We start from the raw sequence: 17759 nt of genomic DNA on the forward strand, positions 1-17759 counted from the left end.
GGATGGGGCACAGTGAGAGAGAGCCATCTGAGAGAGAGACAGACAGAGAGAGACAGAGAGAGAGAGAGAGAGAGAGAGAGAGAGAGAAGAGAATATGACAAGGTGAGAGAAATCAAGATGGGACAGAGAGACAAAGGTGGGAAGAGACAGAGACTGAGAGAGACCAAGATGGAGATATCAGGCAGATTTAAGAATGGAGAGACAGAGATGAGATTGACAGAGATACAGATACTAGGTAGAGAGACAGGGGAGGTAAGAGGAAGAGGGGAGCAAGAGATAAATATCAAAGATCTGAGTAACAGTCCACAGAGAGAGACAGAGACAGAGGGACAATTAGGGAGACAGGGCTTGAGAGAGAACGGGAAAGACAGACGCTGCAGGAGACAGAGACAGGAGAGATTAAAAAAGAGATACGGCGAGGCAGTGGAGGGGACAGACAGACACAGGGAAAACAGACACGGCAGAGACACAGAGAACTAGAACCCAGGAGTCGAAGCGCAGGAATAGAGGGTTGGCGGGCACAGAGCCCCGGACAGGGTGGGCAGGGGACGGAGGGGTCTCGACGCCTGCTCTCTGGCTCCTGGCACCCCGCGGCTGCACTCACCAGCTTGGCGCGGCCCGCTGCCCCCGGCGTCTCCACGGCTCTCCCTCTACGCCCGCCTCTGGGGCGGCCCCTGCCTCCGTTCGGTTCCCGCGCTGGGTCTCCCACTGTGCGCTCCTGCCGCCGTGCGCTCCTCTGGCCGCCTTGCGCTCACACAGCTTCGCTAGGAGAGGCCGCGGGGGCGGGACCGGAGCGGGGCAGGGCGGGAGGGGACGCAAGGAGAGAGGCCCCGGTGGGCTCTGCCGCTCCCAGCCCCCAACAGGTGTCTCCCACCTTCCACACAGCCAGATTCGGGGGAGGGGGCGCTGGGGAGCAGGTGGGAATCGTGCAAAAAGAGAATGAGGAATCTACTGCTATTGGACTGGGGACCAGGGTGCTCATACACCCACACTTAGTGAGTTCCTGGCATTCACACACAGACAACTGTGTCCACACACCAACATACCCTGTCAAAGGTCAGGCACACGGCTGCCCGGTTTCACATACTGAGTTACATGGGATACTGCAGGACACCACTACAGCGCCCATGGCTGTGCTCATGAGGGCAATCACTCCGCAGGATGTTGGGGTGAGTGTGGAAGGCCTGGACAGAACTGAAACTTCTCCCGTGCTCTGCCCAGTGCTGCAGTTTGCACAATATGTGCTTATGGTGGTGGACTCACACCTATGCACACACACTCGGACGTCTCTGCGCTGACTGATTCCATACCTGCCGCAGGTACACATACTACGTGGAGATACACAGCCACACAGGTTTTTTATAAATATATTTTTTATTCAGAGAGGAAGGGAGAGGGAGAGAGAGATAGAAACTTCAATGATGAGAATCATTGATTGGCTGCCTCCTGAACACCCAACACTGGGGATCAACCCAGGCATGTGCCCTGACAGGGATTCATAGGTCGATGATCAACCAGAGCCAAGCCAGCCGGGAATTTGCTTTGTTTTTCTTCAGGTTGTTTTTTTGTGTTTTTTTTTAAAGCTCTTTGGACGTTCTATTACAGACATCTTCAAGCTCATATACAAAAAGAGTGATACTCATCACACATTTAAACAGTGATCAGCATTTTGGCCATCTTCACCCATGTGTGTGACTCCCTAGTCTGTATCTCCAGACCCCTTCTGCCCACTGATTCAGGCCTACCCTATCTCCCATTTTCCCCAGATGCTGTTCCTTATTTGGGGGTCCTGATGGCAGGTCACAATTCCTGCTCTGAGCAGTGTGGACCCCATTCCTCTCTGGCACCCTCGTATATATCCCAGTTTCTTCCTGTACCTAAGGGAATCACCCTACCAAAAGCAGGAGGGCCACCTGGAGGTGATGTCGTGTGAGAACAACATATGTCTGTATGGATGACACCTGGCATGGGTGTGAAACTGCTTTGTCAAACTCAAACCCAGCACAGAGGATCATCCCCTGACCTCATACCCAGTGAGGCAAGATTCCTCCCATGGCCAAGATTCCCCAAGAGGCAGAAATTCAGGTGTGACTTTTGCTTCCTCTCCCCTGCCCCCAATCAGTCCTCTCCTCTCAGACCAGGCTGACCCTCGCTCTCCCTATCTCCAGCCTCTACCTTTGTCCCCAGCCTGGATCCCACTGTGGTCCTAAGTCCTTGCTCTCTTTAACCCACCCTCGGCCACACCAAGGCTCAGTCCTGCTCACACCTTTGGCTCACTCCAGGGTCCTCCCATTCGGATTTCAGACCTGAGTGTCAGACACCCTCCGCACCCCCCCCCCAACCCCAGGAAGCCTTGGTGATCCGGTCAGTATTGATGCCCTCCCCTACATAGCTTTATGTGGTGAGTTCTGGGGCAGTTAAGCCCTCTCTAAGGCTGAGCCCACAGAGTGGAGAACCACTGAATGTGCAGAGGCAGACAAACATGGCTTGGGAGTCTCCTGGGGGACTAGAGGGCAGAGGGTAGAGATTTTTATATATTAAAAAAAACCCAACAACATAACTATGTCCAGCCCACATTCAAGGGTAAGGGAATTCAGATTCATCTCTTAAAGGGAGAAATATAAAAATACTTACGGAGATATTTTATTTTTTAAAATATATTTTTATTGATTCAGAGAGAGGAAGGGAGAGGGAGAGAAACATCAATAATGAGAATCATTTCTATCACCTTCTCGTCAATGATGAGAATCATTCTCAGCCCTAACTCCAGAGTATATAGCCCGCCCCACACTGGGGATCAAGCCTGCAACCTGGGCATGTGCCCTGACCAGGAATTGAACCGTGACCTCCTGGTTCACAAGTCAATGCTCAACCACTGAACCACACTGGCCAGGCTATGGAGGTATTTAAAAACCACCACAGAAGGGCTTCTAATTCACAAATTAAGGGAAGGACTCAGAGCAGGAACTGAATTGGGAAGGCGTGGAAGAAAAGAGCCAGAAAGATACCTAGAAAAGAACATTGCAGGCAGAATAGTAGATGCAAATATCCAATGGTGGAAGTTTGCTTGATGTGTCAGAAAGAAAGCGAGGCCACTGGGCTAAACAGGGTGGCTGAGGTGAGTGGTGAGATATATGGTCAAAGGTAACATGGGCCTTGGAGTAGGTTCCTGGAGGCAGTAAAAACACTGAATGAGTGGGAAGCTGATGGAAATGTCTGCACAGAGTGGAACGCTGAATCTAGCTGTTGCGTGGTGAACCCTCCACATAGCACACAAGCATGCGGATCAATTAGGCCATTGCTGTAATTCATGCAAGAGATGTTGACAGCTTGAACAAAGGTGGTTAGATTCTGAATGTTTCAAAGATAAAGCTGACATGCTCTGTTGATGCCCTGAATATGAGATGTGAGAGGATAAGAGGTGTTCAAGATGACTCCATGGCTTTTGGCCTGGGCAGGTGGGTAAATGGAGGTACACTTAACTGAGACAGTAAAGCCTGCAGGAGGTACAGGATTGGGAGAAATCAGTTTATGTTGGACATTTTAACTTTGAGATGCCAACTAGACAACCAGGTGGAGATGTTGGCAGTCAGATATATGAAGCTGATATCTGGAGTTCAGAGAAGAGGTTTAGGCAGAGACAAGAAATTAGGAGTTGATACATATAGATGGTCCTCAAGGTCCATCCATGTTGTTGCAAATGACAGGATTTCTTTTTTATGGCTGAATGATATTCCATCATATAGATCACATTTTCTTTATCCATTCAGCCTTGAGGACATTATGCTGTGAAATAAGTCAGGAAGACAAATACTCTATGTTCTCACTTATATGTGGAATCTAAAAAGAACAAACTCTTAGAAACAACATTGGTAGATGCCAGAGGCCTGAGATGGATGATATGGGTGAATGTGGTCAAAAGGCACAAACTTCCAGTTGTAAGAGAAATAAGTCCTGGAGATGTAATGTACAACATAGTAACTATAGTTAATACTACATTATATATTTGAAAGTTGCTAAGAGTGTAGATCTTGAAAATTCTCATTTAAAAAGAAATGTAACTGTGAGGCGCTAAACTTATTGTGGTAAACCATTTCACAATGTATACGTATATCACTGTTGTACACCTTAAACTAATGTTATATGTCAATTATAGCTCAATAAAACTGGGAGTAGGGAAGACATAGATGCGATTTAGTCTTGAAATGATTGAAAGCACCAGGGAGGGGTGTAGACAGAAGTTTGAGGATTAAGGCCTGGCAAGTCAACAGAGGTTGGACAGGTTAAGATCTAGCAAAGGAGTAATGTACTGGAAAACAAGTGTTTTAAGAGTGATTGTGTCAAATGAAAGTTGGGAAGAAACAATTCTGGGCTTAACAGAGATGGGGAGGACCCTGGGAACCTAGTCTTAGTGGGAGGAAGGGATGACAGGGGAGCTGGAGCACCCTGACAGATGTGGGATGAGCCTAGAGGCAGAGCTGGGTTATAGGGTGGGAGAAGTCCTTGAATGCTTGACTTTGCAACCCATGATCTATGCAGAGGCCCCAGCCAGGCTGTCATGGCCAAGATGGTGGTGGCTATGACAGATGTCAGGATGGCCATCTTGCCTGAACCTTATATTCATTCAGATCCACAAATTTAGACTTGATGTTGCTTACAAGTGGTTATACATGTAGTCTCCTGTATTTTTGTTCATTAGAATGTCAACTTTTTAGAATACACAATTTTTGTAATCGTGTTCCTTTCATTTTCAATATACCAGGAATTCTAAGAGTGATCTGGGCCTTACCCTCAGAGCAGGGCCAGCAGGATGGGACAAGTGATGCAACCAGAGCACAAAATCTAAGAGGGCAAGTGCAAGGTCCCTGGGAGTACACCTTAGGGCACCTCTTTCTCACAATACCTCAGACACCACCTGCGCTCCACCCCCAGGAGCCTCCCCATAGAAGTGAGGGGTCCTGGAGAAGGCAGACTGGAGAGAAACTTCTATCTGGAAACAGAGGCAAGCAAATGGAGAATGACTAGGCCTCCTTTAGCTCACCTCAAAAGTGAGTGCACACTGCCATCTCGTGGCCATACAGGGCAGGACTCCCAAGGCTATTTCCAGACCTGCAATAGCAGAGGCAAGACCAAGATACAAACCTCATCCAGCCCTGAATTTCTTAAACTGTCACATTCAAAACTTGTGGAGAGGATCTTATTAAACATACTGATCTCAAGGCCTCAATCCAGAATTGAACCTCTGGGGATTTGGGCACAGTAATCTGTAGAGTCAATGAGCCTCCTAGGTGATTTTGTGCACACTAAAGTATATAGCCAGCCAATTTTGTGCACACTAAAGTATATAGCCTCCAAACTCAATCACACAGCATGTTTTCTTGCTGCTCAGACACACAAAGAAATGGAACTGTTCAACAAGTCTTTATTAACAGAGTCAGATGGACAGAAAATGCAGGTAGTGTCTGAAAGCTGTGATGGGTGTGTGTGTGTGTGTGTGTGCACGCAGAAAAAGGCCTTCTCTCTAGGCCAGGGATGATCCCTTGGATCTGGGCCCACATCTTCAGGTCTTCTCATCAGGGTGGGCCCTAGGCTGAGGTCAGCCTCCCCACCATACTCCTGAGGGAAGAATGGTGGTCTTTCAGGATAGAAGGGACCCTGACCTCAGCACTCTCCATTCTTCTGGCTCCCCAACTGACTTGGTTGCTGAGAGGGTGGGGGACAGGCCATGAGGGACTTGCATAGCAGGGGAACAGAACAGGGGTAAGGCATATGGTGAGGACAGGGAGATCAAGGGAAAGCGCATCGTAGCTGCAGGTGAAGGGGACCTCCAAAGGCAACTCCTCTTCTTCCTCATCCTTCCTCAACTGCTGCTGGGTTGAGGGGTAAAAGCCAGGCAGAGTATAATACCCCGCCAGCCCTAACTCCAGAGCACTGACTGGGGGAAGGGAAGCTCTAGAAAGGCCTGAGTTAATGAGTCAAGCTTGTGTTATGTTTGAACATGACTGGACCCCCTGGTATACATGGGGAATTCATGATCTGAATGTGTGTCCCATATGTTCCCATAAGTCTCTGTGTTTGGTGGTATAAGCATGTATGTCCCTACTTGTATACCAGGAACTCAATATCCACATATGTTGTACGTCCATCTTTTCACGTGGGCTCCAGCAAGTGGATGTGTGCGGGCCTGCCCGCTCCTGTCCATCCACAGGTCCTCCTTCAGGCCTGGCTACTCAGGGGTCCTGGCCGAAGAGGTAGGTAGTGAGCTCAAGTCGGAGTCCCCGGGCATAGGCGCGAAGAGTGTAGAAGAGGGTGAGGAAGTCCTGGGTGCTGAAGACTGTGTCAGCCAACGCGAAGGGCAAGGTAGATGGGATGACGCCCCGGCCATACTCCACCATCCATGTGTTTGGCCCCCACTCCACAGCTGTTGCCTCACCAGGCCCGTGCACCACTGTCTCCCCTGGGGGAGAGGGAGCACCCACATGAGGAGCCTAGCCTTGTCCTTCCATTGTTGCCCCCTCCCTGGCCCATGGGCTATCTAATGGTAAGGAGGGTTTAAGGAAAGGAAAAAGTCTGACCTCATTGGCCAAGTCCCCTATCTGGAGGGGTAAGAGGCCAAGATGGCGACTCCTAAATTTTCCTCTGTGGCATCACCTGGCTCGTGTCCTCTTGAAGGAAGCCAAGGAGGAGCACCTACTGACTATGGGCCATTGTACAGGGGTCATTCCCAAGCCTCAGTCATGCCAAGCAGAAATTTAGCTAAATTTGGGCCAGTTAGATACAGAGGGGTGGTTATAAGATTTGTGAGGCTTTCTGAGAAAGGTAACTGTTCAATTACAATGCCTGCTGTGCTTTAACACAACCTCAGACTTAGTTGGAAATCCAAACCTCTACTTTTTATGTAAAATATTTTACTATATAAAAAAAGGAAGACAGCCTGGCCAGTGTGGCTCAGTTGGTTGGAGTGTTGTCTTGTACACCAAAAGGTCGTGGGTTCGATCCCCAGTCGGGGTGAGTTTGGGGGGCAGTCAATGGATGTTTCTCTCTCTCTTTCCCTCTTTCTCTCTAAAATCAATAAAAACATATCTTCGGGTGAGGATTTTTTAAAAAAGGGAAGACAATAGTCTGCCTTGCTTTTGGAGATATGAAAACATTTCTGATTACCCACCCAACTGTTTCCCCAACAATTGCTGGAATATAATGAGTACAAAAGTGTCTTAGCAAATAAAAATCAGACAACATTTAACAAGAAACTCTTATGTTTTGTTTCCTTTTGACAGAGGAAAGCAACTGGGGCCCTCAGTCCTGCCTCAACTAACTACCTGTGGCTTATCTAGAGGATGGGGGACAAGGGAGAGGGTCCCTCAATGCACCCCTTTCCCATGCCAGGGCTCCCTCCCCCAACTAGGAGCATACCACAACGAAGGAAGCCACTTGTCTGACAGAACCTCCCTACCCACCTGGGTAGAAGACCTCACTTTTGGTAGTGCCCTCTCTCCACTGGTGGAAGGTGCCAGAGATTATGGTGTCGGAGATCTCAGCCCAATAGCGTCCTGCGGGACAATCAGATGGACACCGAATATCAGAGTGTCCGCGCCAATTACAAGGGCTGGCCAAACAGAAAGGAGGGCACGGGCCCTGGCACACCCCCAGCCTCCCAGTCCGGCCCGCCGCCAGCACTGACCAGAGTGGCCTCTAGAGCCGAGGGCGGTGCCGAACAGCAGCACGTACTCGGACAGCGAGGCATGCAGAAGGCACATGGCGCCCATCCAGCCGCCCGCGTTCACGAACACCCACTGCAGTTCCTCGTCGGGCAGCACGTGGCCTGGGTGCAGCCGCCGCAGCTCCACGATGAGCCGAGAGAAGGCCAGCTCGTGGTCCAGCCCTGGCGGGGGCAGGAGAGTCGCACGGTTAGAGCCAGCACCGGTCCCGAACTAGGAAACGACGTCCCCGGGACCCCCGGCTCGGACCGGGCCTTCCCAGCCCTCCATCCGTCCGTCAGCCCGCTCGCCCGCTCACCCGCGTACTGCCGCGCCAGCTGCGCGATCTCTTCGCGCTGGAAGACGAAACTCTGCGTGCCCAGCCACAGCCACACCGCCTGGGCCAGCACGGCCGCGGCGGCCAGGAGCAGCGCGGCCCACACCCACCGCCGGCCCACGGCCCACTGCATCCCTGCGGGCGGCGGACACCTCTCGGCGCAGAAGCCAGCAGGGCCTGAGGCTATGCTGCCCACTGCCCGGCAGCCAGCGGCCCGCCGTCCGGGACCCGTTCCCCCGCCACCGCCGTGGTCCGGCTCTCCCTGGCCAATCGGAACTGCCCGGGCATCCGGGCGCCGCCCCTCGGGCTGTACCACATTCTCACGGGGAGCGGGGAGCACCCATGGGCGTGGGGCGGCGCCGCGGGCACAGTGTCAAGGGGGCGAATCCAGGCCCTCCCAGCTGCCCACATTAGGACCTCCAGGTGGAACCTCTCGGAGCGCCATCCCACGTGGGTTAGGGGTTGGAGGCGGTGAGACCCAGCAAGGGCGCCCCCCTGGACTCCCTGACTAGTGAAACAGGCGAGCCCGGAAGCGGGAGCCTTCCGGGACTCCTAAGGCTTAAGGCCCGCCTTTGCTAGCGCAGAGGGTGGAAGGGGGGCCCTTCAACCTGGGATTGTTATGGGGGACTTTCTGGAGGCGGTGACATCTGCGCGGGGTCTTTAAGAAAGATGGGGAGGAACCGAAGGACTTGTATGCACGCTTATAAGCACAACCAACAGGCGCTAGACACTGGGGGCGAGGGGACGAGGGCAAGTGCAGGGGGGCGGGGAGGGGAGGCCGGGGAGGGGAGGTCAGTGACGGGGGGGGGGGGGGGGAGGAGACATACGTACTACTATTTGTAATACCTTAAACAAACAAAAAAAAATGATAAATTATTTTAAATACCTTAAAAAAAAAAAAAAAAAGAAAGAAAGATGGGAAGGGCCTGGCCGGCGCGGCTCAGTAGTTGAGTGTCCACCTATAAACTAGGAGGTCACAGTTCGATTCCAAGTCGCCTGGGTTGCAGTCAATCAATGATTCTCATTTTTGATGTTTATATCTCTCTCTCCCTCTCCCTTCCCCTCTGAAGTCAAGATATATATATATATATATATATATATATATATATAAATATATATATATATTTAAGAGAGAGAGAGAGAGAGAAATGGGAAGGGCATTCCAGCCGTTGAGACCTACTCCAAGAGCAAAGGCAACGAGGAGAAGCCTGGGCCTCCAGGGGCCCACAATGAATTCTTCTGAAGCACAAAATGTGAGAGGAGTCCCTGTAAACCAACAACTGTGATGGTGGGGGAGTGATAAAACAGAGGAGAAACAAAAGAGAGAAAAGAGGCAGCATTGTGCAGTGTCAAGAAAAAATCTCTGGACTCGATTGACTGGATCAAAAGCCTGGCTCCTGCCACCTGCTAATTGTGTGATGTTGGGCAAGTTACTTAAGCTCTTGTGACTCAGTTCTCCCGTCAGTAAAATGGGATGAATAAAAAGTACCTACCTCATAGTACATACCTTCATTGTGATGAATACTAAGTGAGTTAATATTTTTAAAGCAATTAGTATCTGGCATGTGGTGTCATGTGTGTTAGTTATATAAATAAAACAAAGGAGGAGGGAACTGGAGGGGCATGGCCTCATACATGAGAGTAATGAAATGAAGGGTTAACACAGTCAAATGTAATTGAGTGTTCCATCCAATACAATGATGAGAAATGGTCGTTAGCTTTCTCAGTAGGGTATGAAGCCAGATTACATTCCATAGTCTACTCTGTAATTGGATAAGGCCATGCGATTATGTTCTGGCTAATGAAGTATAAGCAGAAATGATGTATGCCACTTCCAGTTCTGGCTCCTATGATCTGTTAAATTTCTTACATTCTCTCTCTTCCCTGACCTATTTTCATAGTTATATTGAATTAACTAGTTAGTGGAGAATTTTGAATGCTGCATGGGCTAGAGCTCTCTCTCTCTCTCCCCCACAATGGATTATGTATGGTGCTAAGCCACTGAGCTTTGGTATTCTTTGTTATAGCAACTAAGATTACTTATCCTGATTAATACAGGGCAAAAGTCATGTTACAGTGTACTGTGCAGATAAGGGTAGAGGCTGGGAAGTTGGACTATTTTTTGAGAAACTTGGCCAAGAAGGGAAGATAATGAAGTGATTATCTAGAGAAGAATGCAGAAGTGAGGAAATGTGTGTGTTTTTTTAATTGACCCTAGCTTCTGTGATACTTCTGAGCTGACCATTCTTTAAGAACCTCAAATAATAAGGACTAGCCCAAAAATCTGGCCTCTGCCCCCCTGTTCTACGTAAAGCCTTATGGGACTATCTAGGCCTGCAGCTCCCCTACGTGGTCTTTCAGAAAGCTTTTCCTGTACACAATATTTAAACACAAACAAAAAAAAACCCAATTGTCCTTTGGCCTTGAAGGGGTTCAGAACAGGACTCCCCAAGGTATGTCACTTTGATACGTGAATTATTATGAACTAAAGGTAATCGAGACCCTGTGGGCTCACGGAAAACTATTACCTCTTCCTTAAAGAATTTGAATTTGGGGCCTTGCTCATAATAAGAGTTATTACCAGAAATAACTTTTCATGACCTATCTATATGGCAGGGCACACTTCTAATTACTGAACATCTGCTCTATCCTGCAATGACCTTCCTCCCCTCTGAAGCCCCAAGGTGCCTTACCTCATCCTTAGCTCAGAATGCCATATATACCTCCTTTTAACTTGCTGACTCTGAACCTCTTATGTATCTGGGGGTCTCTGACTCTCTCATATTATATGTGCATATGTAATTAAATTGCATTATTTTCTCTTGTTAATCCATCTCTTATTAAGCCAGCCTGAAGAACCTAGAAGGATAGAGGAAAGTTTCTTCCACCCCATAGCCTTAAGAGGGTCTAAGGAAGGGGATTAAGTGGTCAGGAGTCACACACACCTTCCCTAAATATCATAGAAGAGATCACACCTCTGGGATCTTGAAGGGAAGTGGCTGGATGGGCCCCACATTCTCCACATCCCCCAAAACCTGACCTCAGGGAGACACAGAGAAAGGAGAGGTTTGGTGATAGTCCTGAAGAGATGTTTCTGAAGGGGTCAGGAATTAGTTGGCATGACCCTGGGAGTGGCACTGAAGCACTGTGTTCTTGAGAAAATGGGGCTGCCTCTGAAATCCAGTCACTCAAACAACAAAGACACCTGAGAGAGTAGAAAAGCAGATCTTTTATCCCTTTCCCCTCCAACCAGGAGTAGCCAGTGGGATGGGTACTCCCCACCCCCATTCTTTAGCTCCCTGCTTCCTGCCCCCTGCCTGGTGGCCTCTTCAGATTTCAGTCAGAGGACCCTAGGGCAGAGGTTAGGTAAATGACCAATGGCCCAGTTTTTGTGTCTGAGCCACAAAACATCTGGCTTGGCCTGGTCTGGCTTGGGGGAAGGGGCCTTCCTGATACTGCCCAGATTCTAGTTCACTATTTTCCTATCTTGAGTATCACCTAAGTCTCAGAGGCATTTTAGAGCAGTGGGAAGAGACTGTTAATTTGAGTTCAAGTCCTAGGTTGGCCACTTGTCCCCTGGGTGACCTTGAAGTCTCTGTTTCCCACTATGAAATGGGAAAAATGTTCAGCCAATATTTAGATGTCTTTTTTTGGTGTCGTCCTGTGCACCAAAAGGTTGCTGGCTCGATTCCCCTCAGGGTACATGCCCTTCCTCTTTCTCTAAAAATCAATAAAAATATTTATTAAAAAAAGAAAAGAAAAAGTGCCAGTGAAGAATTAATTTGAATTTTATTCTAATGTTAACCAATTGGTTTGATTCAGGGAAAAGTTGGAGAAGGGAAAAGGGTGTGTAAACCTCTCGATCCCACCCAGATGGTGGCTAGAGTTACTGATAGTCCTGTCTTCCTCACATGTTCAGATTTCTTATAGCCCTCTTACCCCACCCACTTCTTTTGCTTTTGATGTGTGCATATAAGACAGAGAGAGAGAGCGCACGCGAGATGGTTCTGTCAACAAAAGAATGTTCAAACATTGAGAAACGTTTTTTTTTTTTTTTTTTTTTTTAATAGTATTTGCCTTGTAAGGCCTTTATTTTTTTATTTTTATATTTTTTTATTTTATTGATTTTTTACAGAGAGAAAGGGAGAGAGATAGAGAGTTAGAAACATCAATGAGAGAGAAACATCGATCAGCCGCCTCCTGCACACCCCCCACTGGGGATGTGCCCACAACCAAGGCACATGCCCTTGACCGGAATCGAACCCGGGACCTTTCAGTCCGCAGGCCGACGCTCTATCCACTGAGCCAAACCGGTCTCGGCTGAGAAACGTTTTGTAAGAGTTTATTCAAGCCAAATTTTGAGGATGTGCCTGGAAGTAAAATCTAAATGGGTTGAGAAAATGCTCAACAGAATGGCAGTTTTGCTGCTCCTTTTAAGCATTTAGAATCAAAGGAGAAATGTAAAGAAGCTACATTCCATCCATTGGTGGTAGATTAAGGAGGCAGGAGAAAGCAAAGCAGGGAAATCTCCAGGACTGGATAAAAAGCAAATTGGAGAAACACATACTTCTTGTACATTGGTGGGTACAGTATAGCTAATAATTAACATTCACTGTACATAGAGATGGTATTCCAGGAGCAAGGTGACAATGATGGGTCTGATGGTCTTGTGTTCTGGGGCCTGGGGTTGTGCCTTCAAGGGGTCTGGGAAAGAAAGTTACTCTGACATTTCAAAGTTAAGCTATCCTAGATGCATAAGGACAATGAACAGAGCTCACTGAAGGTAAAGGTTGACCTTTAGCTGTAGGTTTGGGACATGACTACCCGCTAGAAACTGTCCAGTTAGGAACTTGTGATCAGACCATCCTGTGTACTTACTTTCAGTCACTGAACTGGTCAGGGCTGCCATGTGCACCTTCCACCCTGGGACTTGCCAGGTTTATTGCACAGCCCCCTTTTCATTCACAGTTACTTAGTCCTATTTTCCCAAACCTGTTTCTGCTGACTGGTGGGGATGATGATAGTGTAGAACACACTCCTCCGGGTGATGCTTGAGGCCAGGGTTCCGTTGAAGCAGATCACCACCCGCCCCCATCCCTCCAAGTTGGGCCTCTCCTCCCCACCACAGCCACGGAGCAGTAAGTGAGGGGATTGTGGGTCCAGGGTTATACCTTTCCTGTGCCCTAGAACGTAAGCTCCCGGAGGGCAGAGGCCATGCCTGACACAGGGGCATCCCCTTGCATCACACGCAGCCTAGGTGCCTGGCACAGGGTGGAGACTCAGTAAATATTTGCTGAATGAATGACCAAACGAATGACTGAAAGCAGTCAAGAAATCTTGCAAGCGTCCGGAGCCGAGGGATCGGCAGTAAGCAGCTTTCACAGAGATTTTTTTTTTTCTCCAGGGTACTGACTTTGGCCACGGAATTATCCAAGTCGCCCCCTGTAGTGCAAGGTCGTCCTGAGCCCCGCCCCTTGGTGGCCGGTCGGCCCCTCAGACAGTCACGTGCTGGCGACTGGCCAATCACCGGGGGCGAGGCGGGGCTGGATTGACCAAGGTGGGTGCAAGGCAGCGGGGCAGACGCTGCAGAAGATCCCCCACGTTGACCTCATGTCGCGCAGCGGAGCGGGTCCCGGAGCGAGTCCTGAGCAGCGCCGGCCGGCGTCAGAGGCGGACGCCACCGCCACCTTCCGGGCGAGCGGTAACGTGAGGGCGGCAGGGACGCGCTGGGACGCGGAGCCAAGCCCTCTCCTTCCTTAGGACCTTGTCGTCCGTACGCCCAGGTGGGCGCGCCCACCCGGCCAGGCCCGAGCGGGGAAGAGACACACCCTTGTTGGATTGCACGCTACTGTGCACCGGGAACGCCCAAGCCCGGTCCTGTAGTTCCTGAGCCGGACGGGGCCCAGGAGGTGCCTCCGAGCTTGGGCCTGCGGGTGGGTGAGATCCCTTGGAGAGGTGGACAGAGAACTGTGCTGACTGATCTTGACTCTTTGCCCCCAGAGCATCAGCATATCCGCTACAACCCGCTGCAGGATGAGTGGGTGCTGGTGTCAGCGCACCGCATGAAGCGACCCTGGCAGGGGCAAGTAGAGCCCTCGCTCCTGGAGACAGTGCCCCGCCATGACCCCCGCAACCCTCTGTGTCCGGGGGCCACACGGGCCAATGGGGAGGTGAGCCTTTAGAGCCCACCTCTGCAGGCTGGGCCAGGGGAGGTGCTCCCACTTAGAGCTGCCCCTCACCCAGAGGGTAGCGGACTTCCTTCGGGGTCATATCTCATCAAGTCTTTTTGACTCCAGAGTGGGCCTTCCCCACCCTCTTGTACCCTGTCCGCCATTGAAGCCCACCAGATGACTGGTGGTATGGGGCAGTGACTACTTCTAGCCCACCCTTGTCTGTAGGTGAATCCCCAGTATGACGGCACTTTCCTGTTCGACAATGACTTTCCAGCTCTGCAGCCTGATGCCCCCAGTCCAGGTAACTCGGCTCTGCTGCTTTTGGGGGGAAAGGAGGTTGGACCTTTTGGGGGGACTTCTGTTGCAGAGAATGATACCCTTTTATCTCAGGACCCAGTGATCACCCTCTTTTTCAAGCAAAGGCTGCTCGAGGCGTTTGGTAACTATGGATTTCCTCTCTTATAACCTTCAACCCATGTCCTAGACCGAGCGCTGGGGTTGGACCCTGCCCCTAGCACATCCAAGCCCTATGTTTCTGTCATTCCTCCCTCCCACACTACATAGTAAGGTCTTGTGCTTCCACCCCTGGTCGGATGTGACACTGCCACTCATGTCAATCCCTGAGATCCGGACTGTCATCGATGTGTGGGCCTCAGTCACAGAGGATCTGGGTGCCCGGTACCCTTGGGTACAGGTCTGTGAGGTTACCCCCTCCCCTGGATGAGCAGGGAGGGGGTGGTGCAGCTTTGGTTCTGGGAATTGGCATTTCTGTTTCCACAGGGTGTGGTTTGGAAGGGTTGACTTGGTGTCTTTTTGGCTACTAAAACTCCCTAACCCCCACCCCGCACCCCTCTACTTGATAGATCTTTGAAAACAAAGGAGCCATGATGGGCTGTTCCAACCCTCACCCCCACTGCCAGGTAGGTGTGTCAGGGGCTCCAGTACATTTCTAGGCTGAGTCTCAGCCAGCACTGTGGGGAGGGGAACTGAAGTAAGAGATGGGACAGAGGGAATATGCTAGTGATGTGGAGGATTGGGGATGAAGGACCTGCCTTTTTTTTTTTTCTCTCTCTCTCTCTTCTATGCTTTGGCAGGTGTGGGCCAGCAGTTTCCTGCCAGATATTGCCCAGCGTGAGGAGAAATCTCAGCAAGCCTATCGGAGTCAGCATGGAGAGCCTCTGTTAATGGAATATGGCCGCCAGGAGCTGCTCAGGAAGGTGGGAGAAAGCTAGGCCCTGTCCCCAAGGAGTCTCTAACCTCACACCTCGAAAGAGACAGGTGTGTGAAGGAGAAGGGTCGAAGGAAAATAGAGAGACTTGTCCGGAGGCCATAGCAGTAACCTAAAGGAAAGATGGTGGTGCCTTAGACTAGGGTGATAATGGTGACGGTGGTGGGAAGCTATAAGACTCTGGGTACATTTTTTCCTTCTGCTTCCCTTGCCTGTTTGCTGACCACCAACACCCGCCTGATGACCGCATCTCCGTTTGGTTTGCTCAGGAACGTCTGGTCCTAACCAGTGAGCACTGGTTAGTGCTGGTCCCCTTCTGGGCAGTGTGGCCCTTCCAAACACTGCTGCTCCCCCGCCGGCATGTGCGGCGGCTGCCGGAGCTGACCCCCGCCGAGCGTGATGGTGAGCCTCCCGGCTGGGATGTTGGGGCCAGGCTCTGGATGGGGGTTGCTCTGGTAGGGCCAACATCCAGGCCCCAGGCTGAGAGTCAGGCTTTGGTTCCAGATCTAGCCTGCATCATGAAGAAGCTCTTGACCAAGTACGACAACCTGTTTGAGACATCCTTTCCCTACTCCATGGGCTGGCACGGTGAGGCTTTGTGAGCCCCCATATCTAGCCCTAACATCATCTGTGGGCTACCGCGGCCCAGCCTGGGGGACTGCAACCCCTAGCAGGCCTTTGAACTCTTGCTGGGGGAAATGTCCGGAGCAGGGCTGCTAGGCCTGAGGGTGGAGCAGGGACTTGGTAAACATATGTTCCAGTGTGCTTTCCAATGCCTGGTCTGCTCTCTCGCAGAGAATGCTGGGAAATAGAGTTTGCGAGTACCTAGCCTAGTTATGGGGTAGGGGGTGTCAGGGCGAGGCTGTAGAACTAAGAAAGGGCCGTTTCGACCATCTCTGCCTTCTTCCTCTCAGGGGCTCCCACAGGATCAGAGGCCGGAGCCAACTGGGACCACTGGCAGCTGCACGCTCATTACTACCCTCCACTCCTGCGCTCTGCCACTGTTCGGAAATTCATGGTTGGCTACGAAATGCTTGCCCAGGCTCAGAGGGACCTCACTCCTGAGCAGGTCAAGACTCGGAGCATCCTAGGTCCCCTTTTCTCTCCCATTTCCTCCAAAAGATCCCAGCAATCAGGACCTCGAGAATCCCTATAACCTAGGCATTCCAAAGGCCTCAGGAGCTGCTCAGCTCCTTCATCCTCTGGTTATCCCAGCAATCCTTGTCACCAGCCTCCTTATCACTCAGAGCTCCATACCACCATTCTGGGCAGCTCTCACCCTCCCTCTTCCCCTTTCAGGCTGCGGAGAGACTGAGAGCACTTCCTGAAGTTCATTACCGCCTGAGACAGAAGGACAGGGAGACAGCAGCCATCGCCTGACCACGCTGACCCCAAGGCTTTCTGCCTGAGAGAACCAGAGCCTATGGTTTGGGCAGATGTGGGATCAATAAAACTGTTCTTCTCAAACTTTAATCACCTATTCTAATGCCAGAGGAGTGTGAACTCTAACCCTCGGGAGTCTGGGTTAACGGCGGAAGGCACAGCTTCAACCACAACTTTTCTTTGTCTACAGATGTGAAAAACTTAAGGATAAAAATCTTCTCTAAATCTCTGAACAAAATTAACACTCAGTGTTATGTCTTGTCTAATGGATGCTCTTACTCCTGGAGTAACAAAAGCATCCCAATTTAAGAAAACGATGAAAACTCCTGTGTACTTGTCTGTGGCTGAGGCTTTGGAGAAGGCCAGAGGCCCCCTCACCACCACGCCTAGGGTGTCAGCTCACCAAGCCTGGGCCTGGATGTTTGGTGGGGAGCGGGTGAGCAGGATCCTGGTCCCAGTGGTCAGTGGCCAGACCATGGGCTGCTGGCCAGAACCCTGGCTTTGTGGAGTGGCTGCAGCTTGGCTCCGCTCCAGCCCACAGGGGCTAAAGGGGCGGGTAGGGAGCGTGTACGTGGCTTTGTATCCTTGGCTTCTCCAGACAGACGTCCATGTGCAGCATGTATGTGCAGGCTCTACCCACCTCTGTGGTCCCTCCCTGTGCCTCAGCACTGCACAGGGTAATAAACAGCTGTGGCAGGAAAGAGGCTGCCGAAGTGAGGAGCCCCAGGGCCTGGAAGGGTGGGATGATCTTTGGAGTCTAGCCCGTTTCCTTGGGAAGACTGTTACTGTGTGGGAACAATAGGCCGTGCAACCCAGGAGACCCTGATGCCACCGAGTGTCCTTCAAACTTTCAGGCGAGGACAGGGCTTGTGAACAAGGCAAGGATGGCCAGAAGGCTCTTTGTTTCCATTCTTCTCTTAAGGGAATTGAGTCTCTGGGAG

At 50.8% G+C, this 17759-nt stretch overlaps 2 protein-coding genes across 4 annotated transcripts; one reads left to right on the forward strand and one right to left on the reverse strand.

Annotated features, from left to right (window-relative positions):
* Positions 1-5405: 5405 nt before the first annotated feature.
* Positions 5406-8305, reverse strand: SIGMAR1 (sigma non-opioid intracellular receptor 1). 2 transcript variants are annotated; one of them, XM_008141952.3, is made up of 4 exons: positions 8017-8305; positions 7682-7882; positions 7458-7550; positions 5406-6457 (listed from the first exon to the last, which is right to left on the reverse strand). In XM_008141952.3, the coding sequence occupies exons 1-4, from the start codon at positions 8165-8167 to the stop codon at positions 6231-6233; spliced, it is 672 nt and encodes a 223-aa protein (XP_008140174.1). In that variant the 5' UTR covers positions 8168-8305; the 3' UTR covers positions 5406-6230. The 2 variants fall into 2 exon arrangements, with proteins under 2 accessions (XP_008140174.1, XP_054583222.1); XM_054727247.1 differs by lacking the exon at positions 7458-7550.
* A 5277-nt stretch (positions 8306-13582) lies between these two features.
* GALT (galactose-1-phosphate uridylyltransferase) lies at positions 13583-17051 on the forward strand. 2 transcript variants are annotated; one of them, XM_008141949.3, is made up of 11 exons: positions 13583-13735; positions 14035-14204; positions 14433-14508; positions 14598-14646; positions 14772-14901; positions 15071-15127; positions 15302-15424; positions 15705-15837; positions 15940-16023; positions 16350-16504; positions 16735-17051. In XM_008141949.3, the coding sequence occupies exons 1-11, from the start codon at positions 13645-13647 to the stop codon at positions 16813-16815; spliced, it is 1149 nt and encodes a 382-aa protein (XP_008140171.2). In that variant the 5' UTR covers positions 13583-13644; the 3' UTR covers positions 16816-17051. The 2 variants fall into 2 exon arrangements, with proteins under 2 accessions (XP_008140171.2, XP_028001973.2); XM_028146172.2 differs by lacking the exon at positions 13583-13735 and adding an exon at positions 13904-13943.
* Positions 17052-17759: the final 708 nt, after the last annotated feature.

Source organism: Eptesicus fuscus, chromosome 15 (genome assembly GCF_027574615.1).
Source record: "Eptesicus fuscus isolate TK198812 chromosome 15, DD_ASM_mEF_20220401, whole genome shotgun sequence".
Lineage (NCBI taxonomy): Eukaryota > Metazoa > Chordata > Mammalia > Chiroptera > Vespertilionidae > Eptesicus > Eptesicus fuscus.